The following is a 19,744-nucleotide window of genomic DNA, read 5'->3' as shown; positions in this document are numbered from 1 at the left end:
AGTGTCGAGAACGCAGAAAACAATACACGAGGCCAAAACTGTGACGAGTTTCAGGTAGGGTTTAGAAAGCACAGCCTAGCTACCATTATTACAAACCTTGGCCTGCCAGGCACTAAAACGTTTAAATCAACACTGGCTGGCTGCTCTAGTTCGGTTACAAGCAGGAATTACGGGATGAAATCTCTGGTTGGAGTTATACAAGAGTTACTTTAGCTGATCATAATGGTCCCTTAAACTCTATGAATCTGTGACCATTTTGACAGCAATGACACAGACTCAGCACGAAGGCACTACACTAATGGGCACTGTAGAAATACCGACAATAGTATAGAGATTAGCTAGCTGATGATCATTTTCCCCACCGGAGAAGTGTCAATGTCAAGGTAAGAAAAACTTGATGAACAAAGGAATGTCCAGATTTAGTCTCCTAACCTGCTACCTGGTAGGCTGAGCACTGAGGCCAATGCTTTCATCTGAGTGAAATGGGCCAGTGTGACACACGCCATCCACGTCCCGTGGCACATACCACGCACTGCTTGGCTGGGGCACTGTGAAAAATATTGTCTGTCTGGTAGCCAATGGGCTGCCGATTTTACCTCCAGAAGAAGGCAAAAGCTGGATCTTATTTTGCATTTTGCGTCCGGTCGCTGTTTAGATTCTCATGGGAGTGTGCGTGGGAGGTCAGCAGTGGCTTGAAGGTGGAGGGGGAGCTGCCCCCCCACACAAGCAAAGTAGGGAAAGCTGTGGGGAGGAGCATGGCTTACCCAAGCCTACCTGGAAGGTGGTGGATCATTATGGGGTCAGTGCTGTGAGTCCCTCCCCCTGCCCCGAATTGCTATCAGGGGCCCTGCTGCTCAAGGCCCCTGCCTTAGCACTGATCCATGCAGTCAGCAGCGGTGACTTCCTAGTGATTTCCCAGCCCTGCAATCTGGTGTTTCCTGTTAGCTGGCAGTGGAGGATTTGGCCATATCTGCACACAATGGGGACATGACACTTTAACAGCATTATGTCAGCTGATGATGGTGCAATTGACCCATGTCATCAATGGCTGTACGCACAGCTTTCATCAGGAGCAGCAAATTAAACTACTGCCGCCACTCCGAGGCGACAAAAACTGCAGGGGATATTTTGTATTAAAATGATGGACAGCAAAAGGAGAAACCTGATCCCATGCTCAGCCCCACTAAATACAATAAACACTAGGTAACTGTGCAACAGGGCCAGTTAGGAAAGAACCCTCCACCAGCCGGGTCACTGCACTGCTTTCAGGGTGTGGGTGTGTATTATTTATTAATGTATTTTGATTGGCAACAGAGGCCCAAACCTTAGGCTGGATAGCGTACACGTAATTTACAACATACAATTCATACAAAAGCTCAGATAACCCCGATCAGATCAACAGCCTTCCCCCTCCCCGCGGCAGGCAACCAGGCGGATGAATCACAGAATACAGTATTTTAAAAACCTGCCCCTGAAAAGCTCAGATAACCTCTCCCAGAACTAGGCCAGAGAAGATGCTTGTTTCATTTGCCTGAGGAGGGGCTCAGCTTTGCCAAGGTTCCCAGTGGCAGCTGTACCACCGTCTTTCCTGCCGTATAGGGAGTACACCCAGGCAGCGGGAGGGGAGCTGAGGTATTACCATGACCTTTGTACCAAGGCTGTGGTGTGATTGCAGTTACAAAGCAAACAGTGGTCACTGCTGACTCACCCTGGCTCCAACACCTTTCCCCAAGCACTACTTCCTGATGACTTCGCCAGGAGATGGGCTAGGTGGGGGTGGGGGGGGGCCATGAAACATGTCAAAAGTCCTGGGGTCCTGGGCGGGGGGTGGGGCAGCAAGACTTAATCTAATGGCTGTGAGTGGGCGTGAAAAACAACAACTAGGGAAAAGTCCATTCTGGGGCCTTTATGGAGAAGTCCATATTACGAACCTGAAACACCACCTTGTTCGCCAACGCCCAGACATAGGCCAAATCCTCCGGCCAAGTCAGAAGGGGCGAGGAGAGAACTAGACTAGAAAATAATCTTCAAGCTCCCATCTCCCAGTTCCATCCATTGCCACAGGACAGCTTTGTTCTCTTTTCTATTGCCCTGCTCCGGTTCTGGGCTATTCTTTGACCACCTGCGAGAGCCGTCGCTGCCCACAGAAAATCCAAACAGACCCACCTGCGAGGGAAACAACGAACTGTTTAAAACGGGGACATGCGACGCCCCCGGAGGCAGTGGAGCTGTGAAGGGGATTTTCAAGAGCGAGAGGTCTGTTGGTGGCGGGGGGGTGGGAGGGTTGAGTTAAAATGCCTAGAACAGACACGGAGGACAAAGGCACATGTTGAAAGGTTAATAGGTTAGACAGCACCTTAACCTTTTCACTTCACTGACTTCTTGTGTTCCTTCGCTCTCAGCCAGGCCGCTTTAACCCAGTCTCCTCAGCATTGCTACGCGGTGTGTTTAGGAGCTTCCCAAGCTATGTGCCTCGCGAGCTGAATGGGCAGAGAGGGTTTAAATAAGCAGCGTGTAATACGGTATTCGGCAGTGGGGTGACCTTTTTAACGCGGTTTTTGCATCATGGGCAGGGTGTGGGCTTGGGTTGTTTGGGGAGCGAATAACAAGTTATTGACAGATTCAGCAAAACAGTCGTCCCCCGTCCCCCCCGCAGCCCTTCCTTTTTGCAGGCTAGCCGGACAGGCTGTCCATTGGGCTCAGCAGAAGTGGGCCTTGTTGGTCAGGGGCCCTGGAACAGAAGGGGGCCAAGGCCCTCCCACTTTTGGACGTGGACAGGCCTGACCAGTCCACGTTTTGCCCCCGGCTCCCTGCCCCTCCTCTTCCCCCCCCCCCCGGACAGCGGTGGGAGGGGTTCTTCCATCGGGGTAGTTAAGTCACCTTCCCCAGAGGTGGTAGCTACGTGAATGGAAGAATGCATCCCTTGACCTAGCGCTGGCTACACCAGGGATTAGGTCGGCTTAATTACGTCATTCAGGCGTGTGGATTTTTCGCACCCCTGAGAGATTTCGCTGTGCTGTGTTCTAACTTATCCCCCCCAGTTTTCAGCGTTGAGCAGCCCTGTGGCTGCACTGGCATTTTTGGAGAACCCGCTCACCTTCTGGAGAACTAGTGTAAGCAATGCACAAGGGTAACACCAAACTGACCCAAAGCTGCTGATAATGAAGTGAAATGAAAATCCCCACTTGCTTCAGTGCCTTTCATTGGACTTTCACAGCTCATCCTGTTCCCTGCCTAGGCAAATCCCATTGTCATTAACAGCACTTAGCACCTGCCCAGGAGGTGCTAAGCGCTGTGCATTGACAATGATTAGCACCTCCTCCTCCTCCTGCTGCTGCTTTCCCTGCTCTGACAGGCTTTGTGTACCTTGAAAGCTGTCGGGCCAGCTCCTACTGTTATTCTAATACCAGGGCAGCTCCACTGGGACTGGTAACGGTGGGAGCTGTGGCTGCTGGTATTTTTACCAGCCTGCCACCTAGATCTACAAATTTAGTCAGTCAGGCAATTTTTCCTACCAGGGTCAGAGGAAATGGGGTCTGATCTCCCAAAGAGGGCTATTTTATTACTGAAAAATGCTGAGGCAGACTCCAGTGCTGAATTCATAGACATATTCCTGCCACTTGGATAGCAATGATGGCTGCAAATAAATACACGATTCCAGTGCAATTGTTTCTCTACAACTGCAAGCCAAACAAGACAGTATTTTCAATCTGGGGCCCAGCTGGTACATGTGCTTGCATTTGCACATGTGGGCAGTATTTACATGTAACTGGGACACCTACCTGCACCTTTGCTCCCACAATGCTTTGATTACACAGGCAAATACCAGTTTGCATGTGCAAACACTCAGATCAGCAGGAACACCTCTTACGTCTGCATCTGATCATTCGGTCCTAAGTGACTGAAAGTGACAACTGAGCGCATTCCGGGGGGACAGGGGCTCCCAATTAATGGATTAAAATCCCTCAGCTGGCATGGAATTTAATTCATTTTTTCATTGTTAACAATAACGAAGAAATATACAAAATAGGATACCTTAGACCAACCACCAATGGAAATGGTAGATTCTCCATCTCCTGATGTCTTCTGATCAAAACAGGATGCCTGTCTGGGGAACATGCTTCAGGTCAGACACAAGTTATTGGACTCAGTCCAAGGGTAACTGGATGAAATGCAATAGCCTGTGATATGCAGGAGATCATACTGCATGGCCCTTTCTACCCCTAAACTCTATGAATGTAAGAATGAATCAGCTTTCCTGGAAGCAGCAACATGCTGTCATTTTCTCTTTTTTCACTCCCATCCTCTCCCCTATCACTCAATGTCTGACATGAGCACTGGCCTGCTAAACCCAGGGTTGTGAGTTCAATCCTTGATGGGACCATTTAGGGATCTGGGGGGTGGGGGGGGGGGGAATTGCAGCTTGGTCCTGCTTTGAGCAGGGGGTTGGACTAGATGATCTCCTGAGGTCCCTTCCAACTCTGATACTCTATGCCTGAGTAGTTTTGTTATTTAGCTGATCCAATGCTGCAAACCCTCACTCACACAGGCAGTCCTTAAGGTTTTGCAGAGATCAGGCTGCCAGATGATTATTTAGATTACAATCATGACCCATTGTGTTAGACACAGTAAAAACCCATAACAAAGAGCTGGTCCCTGTCCCAAAGAGCTTACAGACAGCATTCAATGAGATGCAGCAGACAGAGAAGACCACAAGGAAAGAATGAGCCAGTGACAAGGTTGTAAGCACTCTGAAGATGGGACCTGGTTGCTTTAAATCCCTGCTAGCACTGGTTTAAAAAAAAAATCAAAAATTTTCACCCAAAAAGGAACCGAGTTTTTGCAATTTTTGCCATTTACACCAAAGGTTGTGTTATCAGTATTACAATATTGATGCCAAACTGCATTCAGACAGGTTTCAGAGTAACAGCCGTGTTAGTCTGTATTCGCAAAAAGAAAAGGAGTACTTGTGGCACCTTAGAGACTAACCAATTTATTTGAGCATGAGCTTTCGTGAGTTGCATCCGATGAAGTGAGCTGTAGCTCACGAAAGCTCATGCTCAAATAAATTGGTTAGTCTCTAAGGTGCCACAAGTCCTCCTTTTCAAACTGCATTCAGTTTTGGAATGCTGAAGTGGCTGCAACATGAAGGAATCATAGCATCCGCTTATAGAACTGCCCTATTGATATGAACAGAGAAGCTCCTTTCGCTAGCTGCTAATGCTCCAGGCCTCTAAATTCTGTACGCATCTTCCAAAATTCTAGGAAAAGGAGCTGATTCGCTCAGACATTAGGCTTGTTAGTGTCTATAGAACCAGATTGGTTTCATCCCTGTTAAATTCTATAGGACGTTTCCATGCAGGAGCAGTGAGATTGAGCTTGAAGAAAGAGATTTACCAGGCCTTCTAGCTTGTCCAGTCCACTTCCTAATACGTTAAGCGCTTGTATAAGTATCAACTAATTATTTTTTGGTTAAAGTGGCAGTTTTATATGTAGACAACAAAGGGGCAAAAAAAAGAACAAGTCACTATTATTACAGGACAGCAGGTTACTAATGGTGGTTAGCCCCCCCACCCCCAATCGTGCAAATATTTATGCACGTGCTTAATACACACCAGGGCTCCCTTTGAAGTCAATGGAACTAGTCCCATGTGTAAAGTTAAGCATCTGCTGAAGTACATGGCTACGTAAAGACCTGCACTGATTTAACGAACGGTAAGGTGTTTAAATTGATTTTGCTAAACTGGTGCAATCCTGTTTGTCGGCAATCTTATGTCAGTGTAAATCTGGTTTCTTTTGATTCAGTGTAAATCAGTAAACCGAAACAGGGTTAAATTAATGTAGGGCCTTGCACTGTTTTCAAGAAATCGATGTAAAAATCCAATTTTAGCAAAACTGGTACACATTTTGTGTGTAGACAAGATCTAAGTGTTTGCAGAATCAGAGCCTTGTAGTTGGGATTCACAAAGGTATTTAGGCACCTAACTCCCATTGACTAGTTGGGAATTAGAACCTAAGGTGACAGGCACCTTATAAATACAAGAACTGTGTTTGTTATAGTATATTGATTATAATATGAATGAGCTAAGATGAACCAGGAGCTGGTTACTGTTTTGAAAAATATCAGCAACTTCTTGCTTCTTCATGCCACTCGGTGAGCTGGATGATAGAACTGAGTGACGCTTGCCTGGGGCTAGCGTCCAGCCTGTGGTAGCCAGGGAGGTGACCACTGATATTTTCAATGTGGACACAGCACCCAAGGTTTGCCAATGCCACGGCTGCTGTCCCCTGGTGGTACCAGGGGGGTGGAACGAACCAGGAGAAACTGCAAGCCAGGGTGCTCTATTGCTACTCAGACTAAAGCAAAATATTCAAGGGGACACCCACCTAAAAGGAGAAGGGATGGGATGTCAGACTCACAAGGTGCACCCTGGTTCATCATTTGCTTTCTCTGGGCTGATGAGCTGGTCTGCAGGGCAAGCCGTGGGCACTAGGCCCAGGGTTTTGTAGTCAGGAGGCTCGATGTCTACTCTAGACATGCTACGGCAGCACTGCTGAAGCACTGACACGTATAGCAATGGACGGGGTTCAGCCTCTCCGTGAGGTGGCAGCTAGGTCGAGGGAAGAATTCTTAGCGCTGGCTACACTGCTTGGCTTACCTACATCTCTCAGGGGGGGTGAATTTTTCGCACCTCCCAAGCAACGTAGCTGGGTCGACCTAACTTGGTAGTGTAGCCCCGCCCTTATTTTCTTTGGAGAAACTAATTGGGCAGGATTCTGTCATATCTAATCTCTCCTAGGAGGGGAAACAATATGGGACGATCCAGCTCCCATTGAAGTCAATGGGAGTTTTGCCATTGTCTCCAACAGGCGCAGATCAGAGCTTGTGTCTGTTTATACAGAAGTGAGAGCGTAATGGGATGTTCTCTGGGACACGTTCCAAAAGGAGTTCTCGTCTTCCTGAGCTAGCCCGGCAGCGATTCACTCCTGAGACATCCCTAGCTGCAGTGGCCCAGGCTCCAGCCAAACCGTCATTATGCATCTGCAAAGTAGGTACCACCACCAAACCTTGACTAAGGAAGGGCTGTTTACATGACTAATAATCTCTTTTAGACACAATTACACAGAGCAGACTTTGCAATCTACATGCTGTTTCTGTATTTGTTTCCTGCTCTGGTTCTTTCTGGTTCAGTGTAGAGGGGGCTAGGTTAGCAGACTGCCTAGGGAAATAGGTGGTTGAAGGCCTGGAGACATGCACCAATTCCCACTGCTTCATCTTACATGCCAAAATCCTACTCTGCTTTTATGTTCAGTGGGTGAAGTGGGAAAAGTTAATGGAGGGAGCAGGACAAAGATACTGCACCGTTGAGGGATGGGAAGTGAAGGGAGCTGTGAGGAGATGAAGAGGAAAAAGTAAGTTTCAAGATCTGCTTCTTTCCTGGGAGTGTCAAATTCCTCACTGAATTTAATCTGTGTCCCTGCATCAGATGCTCAGCGCTCATGGTCTGGTATCTAAGCAAAACTGGGAGCTGTTCAATCAGCTTTTTATCAAAGAAAGTGAGCTGACTCCGGGGTGGTAGGGCCACGCACTGCTGCTGAAAGAGCAGCTGGGATTCTGCAGGGCCAGAAAGAGCTAGATGAGAGAGTCCAAGAGACCAGCAACTCAAACAAGAGGAACCCAATTAGAAAAAACTAACAAATAGATTCAAAATAGCTCAGACAAGGGGTTTATAAATGTTTCCCTGCTAAGTTTGCTTATTGTATTCCTGGGAGGTACTTTTCATAGCGGAAGGATATGTTGGAGAAACATCCAAAAACTGTTGTTTGTGAGTTTTTAAATGAAATGTATAATTAACGAGCAATCGGGCTCTCCAGCATATGCATTAGTAGGTTGTTGACGCACTTCTTAGGTGTTGAAAGCACAAAGCCAGAGCTTATTTCTATCCTGTTCCTTCCTGTTCTCGTCACTTTAACTTATCTCTGTGGAGGGAACTGGGTTTGTTTCAATGAGCGCCATTATCCCAGTCCACCTATTGCCAAGCTTATATATAAGGTTACATAAACTATCGTTGCGTACCTGCCAGGGGTGAACAACATCTCAGGCATATTAAACTTATGATTCTTTTCGAGATGTTGAAATATTAGCAAATTAAAATATTGGGACACCTAGACTGTTTCAAGAGGCACTGTCATCTTACAAATCCTAGGCTGAGATTTTAAAAAGTCCTCATCTGTGTTATTAATCAATAGTTGTGACTGTGACAGCTGCATGGATGGCACAGATCTAGCCTCCTTTATAGGGTTTGTTTACTGTTTAGGTTTGTGGGAGCTGCAAAGAGACTCTTTGCACGTCAGTTTCGGGCTGTGGGTCTCATGCACTGGCACAGCGTTGTGATGTTGTGCAACCAGGGCAAGGGAAGGGCCACATCGCAACACCCACCTTTGCATTTGACAGGGCAAGTCACTTCTCCCACCCATGCCTGTGTTGAGCTGAGGGCTCAGGTGCTCCAGGGTGGCCTGGATGGGGAGCTGTGCCTGAGAAGGACCTTGGCAGTGGCTTCCCTTTGGAAGCTGAGACTCCCCGGTTGCTCGGGGAAGGGCCCCAGTTCAAGCAGATTCAGAGGTGGGGCGCCCCGTCCAGCGCCGGTGTGTGCCCCAGTGGGGGGGGGGGGAATGGGACGCTCCCTCGGGGAATCACCATGGGGAGTGGGTGGAGCTAAACGCGGAGGGGCGTGGCCCTCGGTAGGGGGCGTGGCCAGAAGGCGAAGGGGCGGGGCTGCAGCCCGTGCATTTCAACTCAGGTGGCCGTGGCCAGGGCTCCACTCCGCCCGCGCCGGCTGTCGGGGTGGCGGTGGCTGCAGCGAGGGCCGGGGTCGGAGCCCGCGGGCGGCAGAGCGCAGCGGCGGCAGAGGGCGGGCCACGCGGTGCCGGGCGCCCGGGGCAGCCTGATGCCCTGCCCGCCCGGCCGGATCGCAGCGGCCGGGGCAGCGCTCCCCTTTCCCCTTCGCTGCAGGTGGCTGCCCGCGGCCATGGAGCCCGGCTTGCGGGGGCAGCGGGCCGGCCGGGGCTGAGCGCCGAGCCGCCCCGCGCGGGCGGGCCATGCCCCAGGGGCCGGGCTCGGCGCAGGGACCGCTGCCAAACTTCTCCGCCAGCCGAGCGCCGCCCGTGCCTAGGCAGCGCCCCGGCCCGCCGGACTCGGGGTCCCCGCCGGCGGCGGCGGCGGGGGCCGGGGAGAGACTCCACAGCTCCTGCCCGAGCTCGTCTGCTGCTGTCCCGGGCCAGCCGCGGCGCGCTGCGCTCACCATGGTCGGCGCCGGCCGGGGGCTCCTGAGCCTGCTGCTCCTGCTGCGGCTCCCGCCGGTCGCGGCCGCCGCCGCCAAGGCGCCCGTGTGCCAGGAGATCACGGTGCCCATGTGCAAGGGCATCGGCTACAACCTGACCTACATGCCCAACCAGTTCAACCACGACACGCAGGACGAGGCGGGGCTGGAGGTGCACCAGTTCTGGCCGCTGGTGGAGATCCAGTGCTCCCCGGACCTGCGCTTCTTCCTCTGCAGCGTCTACACCCCCATCTGCCTGCTGGACTACGCCAAGCCCCTGCCGCCCTGCCGCGCCGTGTGCGAGCGGGCCAAGGCCGGCTGCTCGCCCCTCATGCGCCAGTACGGCTTCGCCTGGCCCGAGCGGATGAGCTGCGAGCGGCTGCCGGCGCTGGGGGACCCGGACACGCTCTGCATGGATTACAACCGCAGCGAGCCCACCGCCCCGCCGCCCGCCCTGGCCAAGCCCACCCGCGCCTCCAGGGGGCCCCAGAGGAGCCTCGCCCCGGGCGGCGGCGCGGACTGCGGCCGGGCGTGCCGCTGCACCGAGCCCTTCGTGCCCATCGCCCGCGAGTCCCACCCGCTCTACAGCAAGATCCGGACCGGCCAGGTGCCTAACTGCGCCGTGCCCTGCTTCCAGCCCTACTTCACCCAGGACGAGAAGACCTTCGCCAGCTTCTGGATCGGGCTCTGGTCCATCCTCTGCTTCCTCTCCACCTCCACCACCGTGGCCACCTTCCTGATCGACATGGAGCGGTTCCGCTACCCGGAGCGGCCCATCATCTTCCTCTCCGCCTGCTACCTCTTCGTCTCGCTGGGCTACATCGTGCGGCTGGTGGCCGGCCACGCCAGCGTGGCTTGCAACCAGGAGTACCGCCACGTGCACTACGAGACCACGGGCCCCGCGCTCTGCACCACGGTCTTCCTCCTGCTCTACTTCTTCGGCATGGCCAGCTCCATCTGGTGGGTGATCCTGTCCCTCACCTGGTTCCTGGCCGCCGGCCTGAAGTGGGGCAACGAGGCCATCGCCGGCTACTCCCAGTACTTCCACCTGGCCGCCTGGCTCATCCCCAGCGTCAAGGCCATCGCCGTGCTGGCGCTGAGCTCGGTGGACGGGGACCCGGTGGCGGGGGTCTGCTACGTGGGCAACCAGAACCTGGGCAACCTGCGGGGCTTCGTGCTGGCCCCCCTGGTGGTCTATCTCCTCACCGGGACCCTCTTCCTGCTGGCGGGCTTCGTCTCCCTCTTCCGCATCCGCAGCGTCATCAAGCAAGGGGGCACCAAGACCGACAAGCTGGAGCGGCTGATGATCCGCATCGGCATCTTCACCGTCCTCTACACGGTGCCGGCCACCCTGGTGGTGGCGTGCTACGTGTACGAGCAGCACTACCGGGAGAGCTGGGAGGAGGCGCAGAACTGCTCCTGCCCCGGCGACCCGCGCAAGCCCCGGCCGGACTACGCCGTCTTCATGCTCAAGTACTTCATGTGCCTGGTGGTGGGCATCACCTCGGGCGTGTGGATCTGGTCCGGGAAGACGCTGGACTCCTGGCGGCGGTTCACGGGGAAGTGGTGCCGGGGGAGGAAGCCCTCCATGGGCACCGAAGCCGGCTCGGCTCTGACCGGGCGGGCTGGGGTGGCGCCCTCCGCTTCCTACCGCAAACCCGTCCCGCTCTCTCAGGTGTGACGAGCACCCGGCTGGCTCTCGGGGCCGGGCCGGGCCGCCCCGCTCCAGGCTTTGCGGCGCGCCAGGGGGCGCGGAGGGCGGCGGCTTCACCCCGCACTTTGGGCCGGGCGGGGGATCCTGCTGGGACGTGCCCGAGGCCCACCGGCCGAAGGGGGGAAGCGCTGCCTGCTGAGGCCGGCCACGCCGGAGGTACAGCCCCGCCGAGGGCCGCTGCACGATACCTGGGCTTGCGGGTAACTCCAGCCCATCTGTTGCGCCCTTTCTCTAGGGCTGGCTGGGAGATTTCAGGCCGAGCTGGCCCCGGGCGGAGGCAACAGAAAAGGGAGCCCGTTGAACGGAGACTTTTAGAAGATCAACTTCCAGTGTCACTTGTAAACAAACCCTGGCGGGGGGAGGGGGAAATACACGCGTGGCTTTCGTGGCCCTTTTACAGAAACTTGCTGCCTTTCCCGCGGGTGCGTGGGACGGGCAGGCACCGAAGCAGGACCGTTCTTGGGCGAGTCCCTGGCCAGCGCCGAGAGCAGAGACAGCCCGAGCCGGGCCCGGGCCTGTGGATGAGCTGGACCCGCAGGGTGAAGCCAGGCGGACGGTCAGCGCCCGGCAAGCCGGGGCGGGGGCGGGGGCGGGGGAAGGGGTTTCCAACCCTTCGTTAGGGATCCCGAGATTTTTAAACTAATTCCTTCGGTCAAGGGCTTCCTGCGGGAAGGCCAGACCCCGCTGGCTGCGGAGCGAGGCAGGGACGCAGCCGTCGCACAGCGATGCTTGAATCCAGGGCGTGCGAACGCCGAGCCCGCCCGGCTCCCTGGCCAGGGACCATCCCAGCGCCCTTCCCCAGGCAAGGCGGGGGGCAGCCCCCTCTCGCCCTGCGCGCCCCCACTTCCTTCGGCCGCGTGGGGCGTGTTTCAAGCTCACGGAGCTCAGCGGAAGCGTGACTCGCAGTTTAAGTCAGCCTGTTTAAAACGGAGCCAGTCGCCCGGGTTAGTAAAGCAGGTGGGAGGGGAGGGAAGCAAGCGCAGGGTGCAGTTACAAAAACCAAGTGTCCTTACACGGGGGGCTTCTCATCCCCCCTTAAGGGGAAGGGGATGGCGCCCCTGGGTGCTAAAGGTCGTTTATTGGCGCTGCGCATTCAAAGCCTAACCGCGTTTGCAACCTGGAAGTTTTGCCGCCGTCTTGAGCAGGGCAAAGGTCGGTGCCTGCCCCAGCCTGCCAGGGTGGAGTTCACTGCCGCCTTTTCTCCCGCTTTCCCTCCCGTTTCTTGCGGTGGGTTAGGGCCCCACTGCCTGGCACGCGAGAGCCCGCTCTTAGCGGAAAGGCTCCGTCTCCGGGCGCACGCTGCCAAGCCCGGGCGGGCTGGGCTTGCCCTGGCCGCAGGGGGAGATGCCGAGCGGCTGCTCAAAGCATCGCTTAGCCTCGGCCGCTGCCGCCGGCAGTAGCCCTGGTCCTGGTTTTCACGCCCACCGGGGAACGAGGGGTCGATTGAAACCGGCTCTGGCATTTCCCCCTCCGCTCTGTTCCCGGCAGGCTGCCGTCCGCATTCAGCAGTCGGGCTGGGCAGCTGCTGGGAACAGCGGCCCCCCGGACGGGCAGTGGGGCTGGAGTGTGGCCGGGCTAAAACGCTCGAAAGCCAAAGCAGCGGCCGCTTGCGCTGCTCCCCCGGCCGGGCTCTGCCGGCAGCTGTGGGCAGAACAGGGGCGCTCTCCGCCCGGCTGCCCCGACTTGGACCAGCTACTCTGGGGCCCTTTCCCTTTAGATCCCATTTGAAAAAGGAGAGGCCTTAGCAGGAGCACGTGTAGCTTTGCCTCAGCTCGTGTCATTTCACCGGCGGCTAGGACTCTGCTGAGCGGCCAGGGAGCAACAGGCCAGTTTGCCTGTGGTTTTCGGCCGGTGGGGGAGAGACGATCGCCTCGCCCCCTCCCCTGGGAAGCTGGCGGGAGCGCCCCACGGCTCCCTGCTCCTGAAGGTTGCAGGAGTGCCAGTGAGAGGGAGCTTCCCCTCCCCCTGCAACTGCCTGACCCCGATGCAGATGCAGTAGCTTACTCCCGTGAAGGCAGCCAGGGCCCAGCAGGCCCGAGTCACAGGACCGAGCGAGGCTGGAGGAAGGAGCTATTGTCAAACGGGGCAGCCCGCTTTACCCAGAAGCGGGAGCTGGCTGTCAAGCTCCTGGCTGCTAAGAAGCCCCCCCCCCGTCCCTGCACCAGCCTCCAGCTCTGATGCAATGTGTCAGTAGCCCAGCACCAGCTTTCGGACTATAACGTGGTGCAGCTTTAAAGCGGGCACTGACCGTGAGCACTCAGTCAGGGGGGCCCCCATGGCAAGGGGGCAGGGCTGATGCATCGACCTTCTCTAGGCAGCACCACCACTGACCTGCACTCCCCAGGCTCAAAAATGGACACAGCTCCTCCCCGCAGCGGCAGGATATTTCAATGACCTGCTTTTCCTCCTCTCCCCCCTCCCCCCCAACTCCAGCGGCCCCTTTCGCTTGGTGGGCAGCAGAGGGAGGGGGAAAGCTCTAATAAACCCTGATTTCCCACAAGCAGCTGAAGGCACGTGTTCTGCACCACCTCAGATGGCCGCTCCAGCCAGGCGGCGCCAGAGAGCAACCGCTCAGGTAGCGGAACTCCCCAGGCATGGGCAGGGTTTGAAAGCTCTACACGCCCCCTTCCTCCCAAGGTAGCTCTGTAGACAAGCTCTCCGCCCCCTGCAGAAACAAAGGGATGGGAAGCCAGCCTGCTACCAGCCAGAAAACCAAGGATGGCCAGGTCTTGCCTATCCAGTGGGGTGAGGCAGTTATGAACAAGCCACCACCAGCTTGACAATAACTTCCCCCAGCACAAGGGAGCAGCAGCTGGGACCCAGGGGCACTGCAATGCAGTGAGTGTACAGTACTTCACCTGGAGACGGTTCTGTTACACCCTGTAAATAATTGTACTAGGGAATCTGGTCTGTATATACTAGAGAGTGTTAGTGAACTTTGATACGGGTTTGTTCTCATTAAACAAGGCAGCTTCAGCCTAGCTACACTGGGGCTAGTAGTGGAGTGTAGTCCAGGGCCCTGACTCATATTCATGCCATCTTAACTGGGTCTTGCTGTAATGGCCTTTTGTAGACACAGCTAGACACGCTTCATGCAATACCTCGAACGACTTTTCTTCAAGTGTAACTGCCTCAGTGTAGGTTTGTTTTTTAAATGAGCTGCAAACTGTGGACTGCTGAAAAACGTGAGCATAGTTGAAGCAAGGGGCAGGGTAGCTGTGGCCTAGTGAAATCTTTGCTACAGACAATCATAACGGCTGAAGCTTTACTTGCCCCTTGCTTTCAGGATTCTCCCAAGCTTTCACCACGGCACTGCGAGTGGCAGCAACTAAAAGCAGACGTTTTGTGCCACAGGGGGTAGGGCTAACACATACGCCTTAGACTTCACCTCCTTCACTTGCTGACCCTGTGACTTTTTTTTGTTTTTAAGAAGTAAACTTTGTATGTATTCTATTTTGTGAAAAGTTGAAGAAAATCTGAGATTTTATTCAAAGAAAAAAATATGGAGATTAGCTATTTATGAGAAAACAAAAGTGTCTATTTTTGTTTCTTTGTTCCTGATGATGGTAGAGCAAAATAAAACAAACAGAGGGGAAAATGAGAACATGCTGGAGAATGTTTTTTCCCCAGTTTCTTACCAGCAGGAGGCACTGAAAGGGATGTGTTGAGAATAGCCCTGAGGCAATGAAATGGGGCTTACAGGAGTAGTTAGCTCCATGAGGCCGTATTCCCACATTAGGGACTCCAGGCATTATTATACAAATAATAAACAGGTCACATTTCCCTGCAGGAAACAGGAATGCAGCTAGTGGAATCCCCCCAGAAGTCCTCACACAGGTTATAAACAAAGCCTTCTAAGGAAATGCTACAGAAATGGGGGGAGGGGTAGGGAGGGAGAGAGCGAGAGAAGAGAGCTTGGGTCTGTTCTGTGACTAAAAAAAAAAAAAGAGGGTAAACACACTAGCAGATCAAGAGTTGCTTTCAAGGCAAGTGTTGCTGGTGGCTTGTGTCCATAACAGCTCCTGTAAAGTGCACTGCCCTGAGTGTTCAGGGTTACACCCCATAGTTAGAGCATAGGCCTTACTATAAAATGTACTGGTCTTTTGACTTGGAATAGTGTCAGGTCCTTATCTAGCAATAAACTCGAGCACCGTACACCTGTCCCTCAGTATGTACCAGTTAACACAGTCTACCAAGTCTCTATCAACTAGGAGTGTATGCCAATCTCAGTCCTATATCCAGATTTGGTGCAGACCCACATAATCTACAAGACAGACCCTGGAAATCTTCCTCAGCAGGAGGTAACATCTCATTTTGCAAGGATTCAGTCTAAAGATACTGATGCTGTAGGAAGAGCGTTTAAAATAGGGAGGCAAGGGGTTAATACTTGCTCACTTGTGACTAATCAGCACTCAGCTATCCAGTTAGCTTTGAAGTGTGCACACCTAGCATCGACTGGATTTCTGTCACCCCAGTGCTATCAGCAGTGATCTTAAACAAAAGAGAGTAGACAAAATGCAGATACTGACCCCCAAGATCACGGTTCTAAGGTACCAATACCTGTCTGGCCATTCTCCATCAGTGCAAAGAAGATGGTCACAGGGTCTGATCCTGCTGTGCGTCAAGATCCACAACTTCCTTTGGGCAGCACCTCTCAGAATGGGGCCTTTTCTGATAAACTAGGGCACACTCACTTTCTTTTAAATACACGCTTTAAAACACACACTGGGTCTTGTCTTGTTCCAGCCTTCCCCTCTCCTAGAGTCTAGCATGCTCTGGGATTTGGAGGCCTAGAGCTGCATGGGGAGTTAGAAGGCATAAGGGAATAGGAGGTGTGCCGAAGTAGCACACAAGGTTTCAACATAGCACTGGTCCAGAGTTCATCCCTACGGGTGGGGAAGGAAGCTGGTTACTGTACATGGCAGGTTGCTAGTCACCTGAGGTAGTGAGTCCCTTACTAACAAGTAAGGTATTGGAATAGTTTATCCCACGATTAGGCATCTCATCACTAATCTAGATCTCCCAGGGTGCGTTCCATCCTTATCTGTCTATTCAGACTAATCTCAGGGAAGCTGCTGCCTTTTCCATTGTCTTGTACAGCACCAGTCACAGCACGTAAGAGCTGGCAGGGAACAAGTGCTGGCAAGATCTTAGTCTTGTGAGGTGAAAAAGCTGCCGTAAATTTAGGAACTGTACTACAGGGGATAAACTCATGTATCTTCGATTAGTCTCCTCCTCCTGCTGCCCTTCCCCTCTCCGCCCCCGCCCAGCTGCCTAGAACAAGGCATAGCCCTCACGGACTGACACATTAGCCTAATTCGCCACCCAGTACAGCAAATCAGCAGTAATTCAATGGAGCCACAAAGGTGTGTGTGTGACAGGAAGATCAGGTCCAATGACCCACAGCGCCTAGAACTTCTAAGATACCATGCACCATGAGAAAGGAAGGTGAACATTGTGAGCGTTAAGGACAAGAGTGACAACACTCTTCAGAAAAGAGGGGTGTAATTTGGTGCACTCTATAAACCCTTTCTGCATTTAGTTCTGGCATGCCACTTGGCAGGAGAACATGTACCACATAAGGATGGATATATTTCTTACAAAAACTGGGTACAGGTCACTCAAGAACTACCTGAGTGACAGGGAATGGATCACTTGATGATTACCTGTATTGTTCATTCCCTCTGGGGCACACTGGCCACTGTCAGAAGACAGGATACTGGGCTAGATGGACCTTTAGTCTGACCCAGTAAGGCTGTTCTTACATGGAAATTAGGTCTGAACAGATACTACCACTTCCTTTCTGGTGGAGCTCTCTCCACTACTCAGATCTATCCTTCAGCATTGATCAGCAGCCATCCCTACTTAAGTGCTTGGAACATACTCTGTAGCACTTACTCCACCTCTCCTTCAGCCCTTGCCTGAAATCACTCCCTTCTCCTCCTCCACTTGCCCACATTATGCCTGTTCTTGGTAAAAATATGGGTGGTGTTGACATTTATTCTATCCCAGGAGTACTTGTCCTCTTACCCCCTTCAAGTGGGTTTGGTGGGTCTCATACCCAATTGCCTTAGCAACAAGACACACAGTTTCTGTATCTAAAGGGAAAGATTGTGCTGAAGCAAGTTTGCATTCTATCAGACTAACCACGTATCAATGAATGGTTGGTAGCGTGTTGATCTCCACCTAACACTACTTGTGGATGGGAGCTGAGTGGATTCTAACTAGCCTGCACTAAAGCAAGAAAGCAGCTGGGCAATTTGCTGTCAGCGATTGAGTATCATAGCTACGACTAGAAGATGACAGTGTTGCAGCTCAATAAAGATTTAACTATCCAATTGTTGGATTGTTGTGCATTTTTAATTGGGTTCTCTATACCCAGTACAGCCCAATGCACACACTTATCTATCCTGCCAGGCTGGCTCATAGGCAGAGAGAAAAAGAATTAATTTGTCCTCTATAATAAAATCCAATTATTGTTTTTAAAGGGACATTTCCAATAGTGATTATGAATAAATTCCCTCCTGACCCTGCTGTTTCAGAAACAAGACGTTGCTGACACCTTCTAGGGAGCCTTTTCTAAAAACACCAGGTTTCCAGAGGAAAAACTGGATGAGATTCCCTTTGAAACACGCAGATGCTGTCTCTCCTCAAGGCGTTTTACAGCACCAAAAAGCAAAACCCAACTTCTTTGCTTCTTTTGTGTATAAAGGTCCAAAAGATTTAATATCCCAGATTTTTCTGAGGTTGAAGAGCAGATTTTAAAGGTTTGTCTTTTGTGGTTTTGCTGGAAAACTAGAGCACTGGAGTGGGAGTTCAATCCTCAGTTAAAGGGGAACGGATGTTGCCAGTTTTAATTTCTCACAAGCAGTTGTCAGTTCTTTTGTTAACTCCTGATAAACTCTTTAAAACAAATTAAAAATCACTTCCCCCTCCTCAATAGCTCAGATTTCAGTTTGATTATAGCAAAATCTCACTAGTTCTCCAGTCAACCACCAACGCCGCCTACAAAAACAGGGTAGTAAAGACTTGCTTTTCAAAGAAAGTGTTTAAAATATTCTGGCCTTTATACATCATGAAGCAGCAAAAAAACCAGCATACCTTTTATTCCTCCCTAAATCATTTTCAATGGCTTTACATCTTTGCATTAAAAGCTATGGGTAAGGAGACTCAAAGCATCTATAATATACAACTATGATCACCTACACCTAAAATGAAGAACGCTGAAATATCAGTAGAAATGCAGAGAACTTAGGAAGTATCTTACTATGTAGAAATTTCATACAAGGGTTTTTTCACAGGTTGGAGAGACAAGGTGGGTGAAGTAATATCTTCTATTGGGGGGGGGGGGGGTGTTGAGCCACACAGAGCTCTTCTTCAGGTTTGGGAAAGGTCCAACACAAGATATTACTTCACCCACCTCGTCTCTAATATCCTGGGACTGACACAGCTAGAACGACACTGCATGTAACATCTGTAGGGGTGGTCACCAAAGGCTGGCTGAACCAAAGTGGATTTCCATACGGGGGAGGTGGAAAGGAGAGAATGAGCATTCTGACTGGTAAGTAGCAATTTGTTAGCCAGTCTGTCAGATTAATGGATCAATGAAAGTTGATTACCTTAAGGTAAACTGACTTTCAAATTCAGATTTCGTCTCTTTTGCATGGGTCATCAGATGCCCCATGCTGTTGCAGCACCACATATCCTGCATGATACTTGGTAACTTAAAATGCCACTGAGCAAAGGCAGCTCCTGATTTCAGTCTGGTTACGAGGAGTCAGATACAATCCTAGCCTTCTGGGAGAGCTGTACTAGCTACACAAAAGATTAGCAATACATCCGGTAGATTCAGATCACTTTGTGGGGAGTTCTTTTCCGATTCTCCCACGCTGTTAGGGAGATGTCTAATGACACATCCTAGGATCGGTCATGTGCCTACAAACCAGGATCATAAATCTCTTTTCTTACTGTGCTATTACATCCTTCACTATTTCATCCGTCAAAGAAAAGGTGAATACCGGGCACAGGTGATTCTTTCCTTCGAAGTTCACACACCTGCTACGTGTGTGAAAGCTGTATGTCCAATCAGCAAAATAAGCAGAAAAAAAAAAGTGTGTTTATAGTCACCTCATATAAGCCAAAAAGTTCAAATCAGGTTGCAGAGTATTAACTAAAACACAGACTTGTAAGAGTTAGGTTACAGGTCAACCTGAAAGCCAGAGATTGGAAATTACAAGCAGCTAACCTTGTTCCAACGTAGATTAAAAAGGAGGACTAATGCAGCAGTGTGTGACAAGTTACCTCCAGAAAGTTTCCTTCCCTTTAAACCAAAATCTACCCGTCACCATCAGTTACTTAAACATTATTGTTCACAGATTTTAACAATAAACAGGACCTGGAATCACAGAAGTTGTCATTCAGTCATACCCTTCCTTCAGCTTAAAACACACAAACCGCCGTTGCCTGCAAACTCTATGACCCTAGCAGACACAAAGCTGTTTGAAACTTCTAATAATATTCATTTTTGGCTCCTAAGAGGTAGCAAGACAAAAAATTTAATCAGCTCATATTGGGGTGGATTTCACATACCATAGGATTAAGATTTGGTGAGATTCTAAAGTAGCCACACAGGGCCAAGTCGTCATTTTAATCTGTTCAACAAGTTATTTGCAAACAAACTCAGAAAATGGTACAAAACGCTCTAACCACC

The 19,744-nt window shown here is 51.7% G+C and overlaps 1 protein-coding gene across 1 annotated transcript; it reads left to right on the top strand.

Annotated features, from left to right (window-relative positions):
* The first annotated feature begins 8,869 nt into the window (after nucleotides 1-8,869).
* Nucleotides 8,870-14,632, top strand: FZD5 (frizzled class receptor 5). Its single transcript, XM_037911889.2, has one exon. It carries the CDS (start codon nucleotides 9,100-9,102, stop codon nucleotides 10,999-11,001), a length of 1,902 nt encoding a protein of 633 aa, XP_037767817.1. The 5' UTR covers nucleotides 8,870-9,099; the 3' UTR covers nucleotides 11,002-14,632.
* Nucleotides 14,633-19,744: the final 5,112 nt, after the last annotated feature.

Source organism: Chelonia mydas, chromosome 11 (genome assembly GCF_015237465.2).
Source record: "Chelonia mydas isolate rCheMyd1 chromosome 11, rCheMyd1.pri.v2, whole genome shotgun sequence".
Lineage (NCBI taxonomy): Eukaryota > Metazoa > Chordata > Testudines > Cheloniidae > Chelonia > Chelonia mydas.
The sequence above is the reverse complement of the archived record's forward strand: the minus strand, read 5'-3'. Positions and strand labels throughout refer to the sequence as shown.

Coding starts and splice junctions, on each gene's coding strand:
- FZD5 (XM_037911889.2), top strand. CDS start 9,100: ATGCCCCAGGGGCCGGGCTCGGCGCAGGGACCGCTGCCAAACTTCTCC.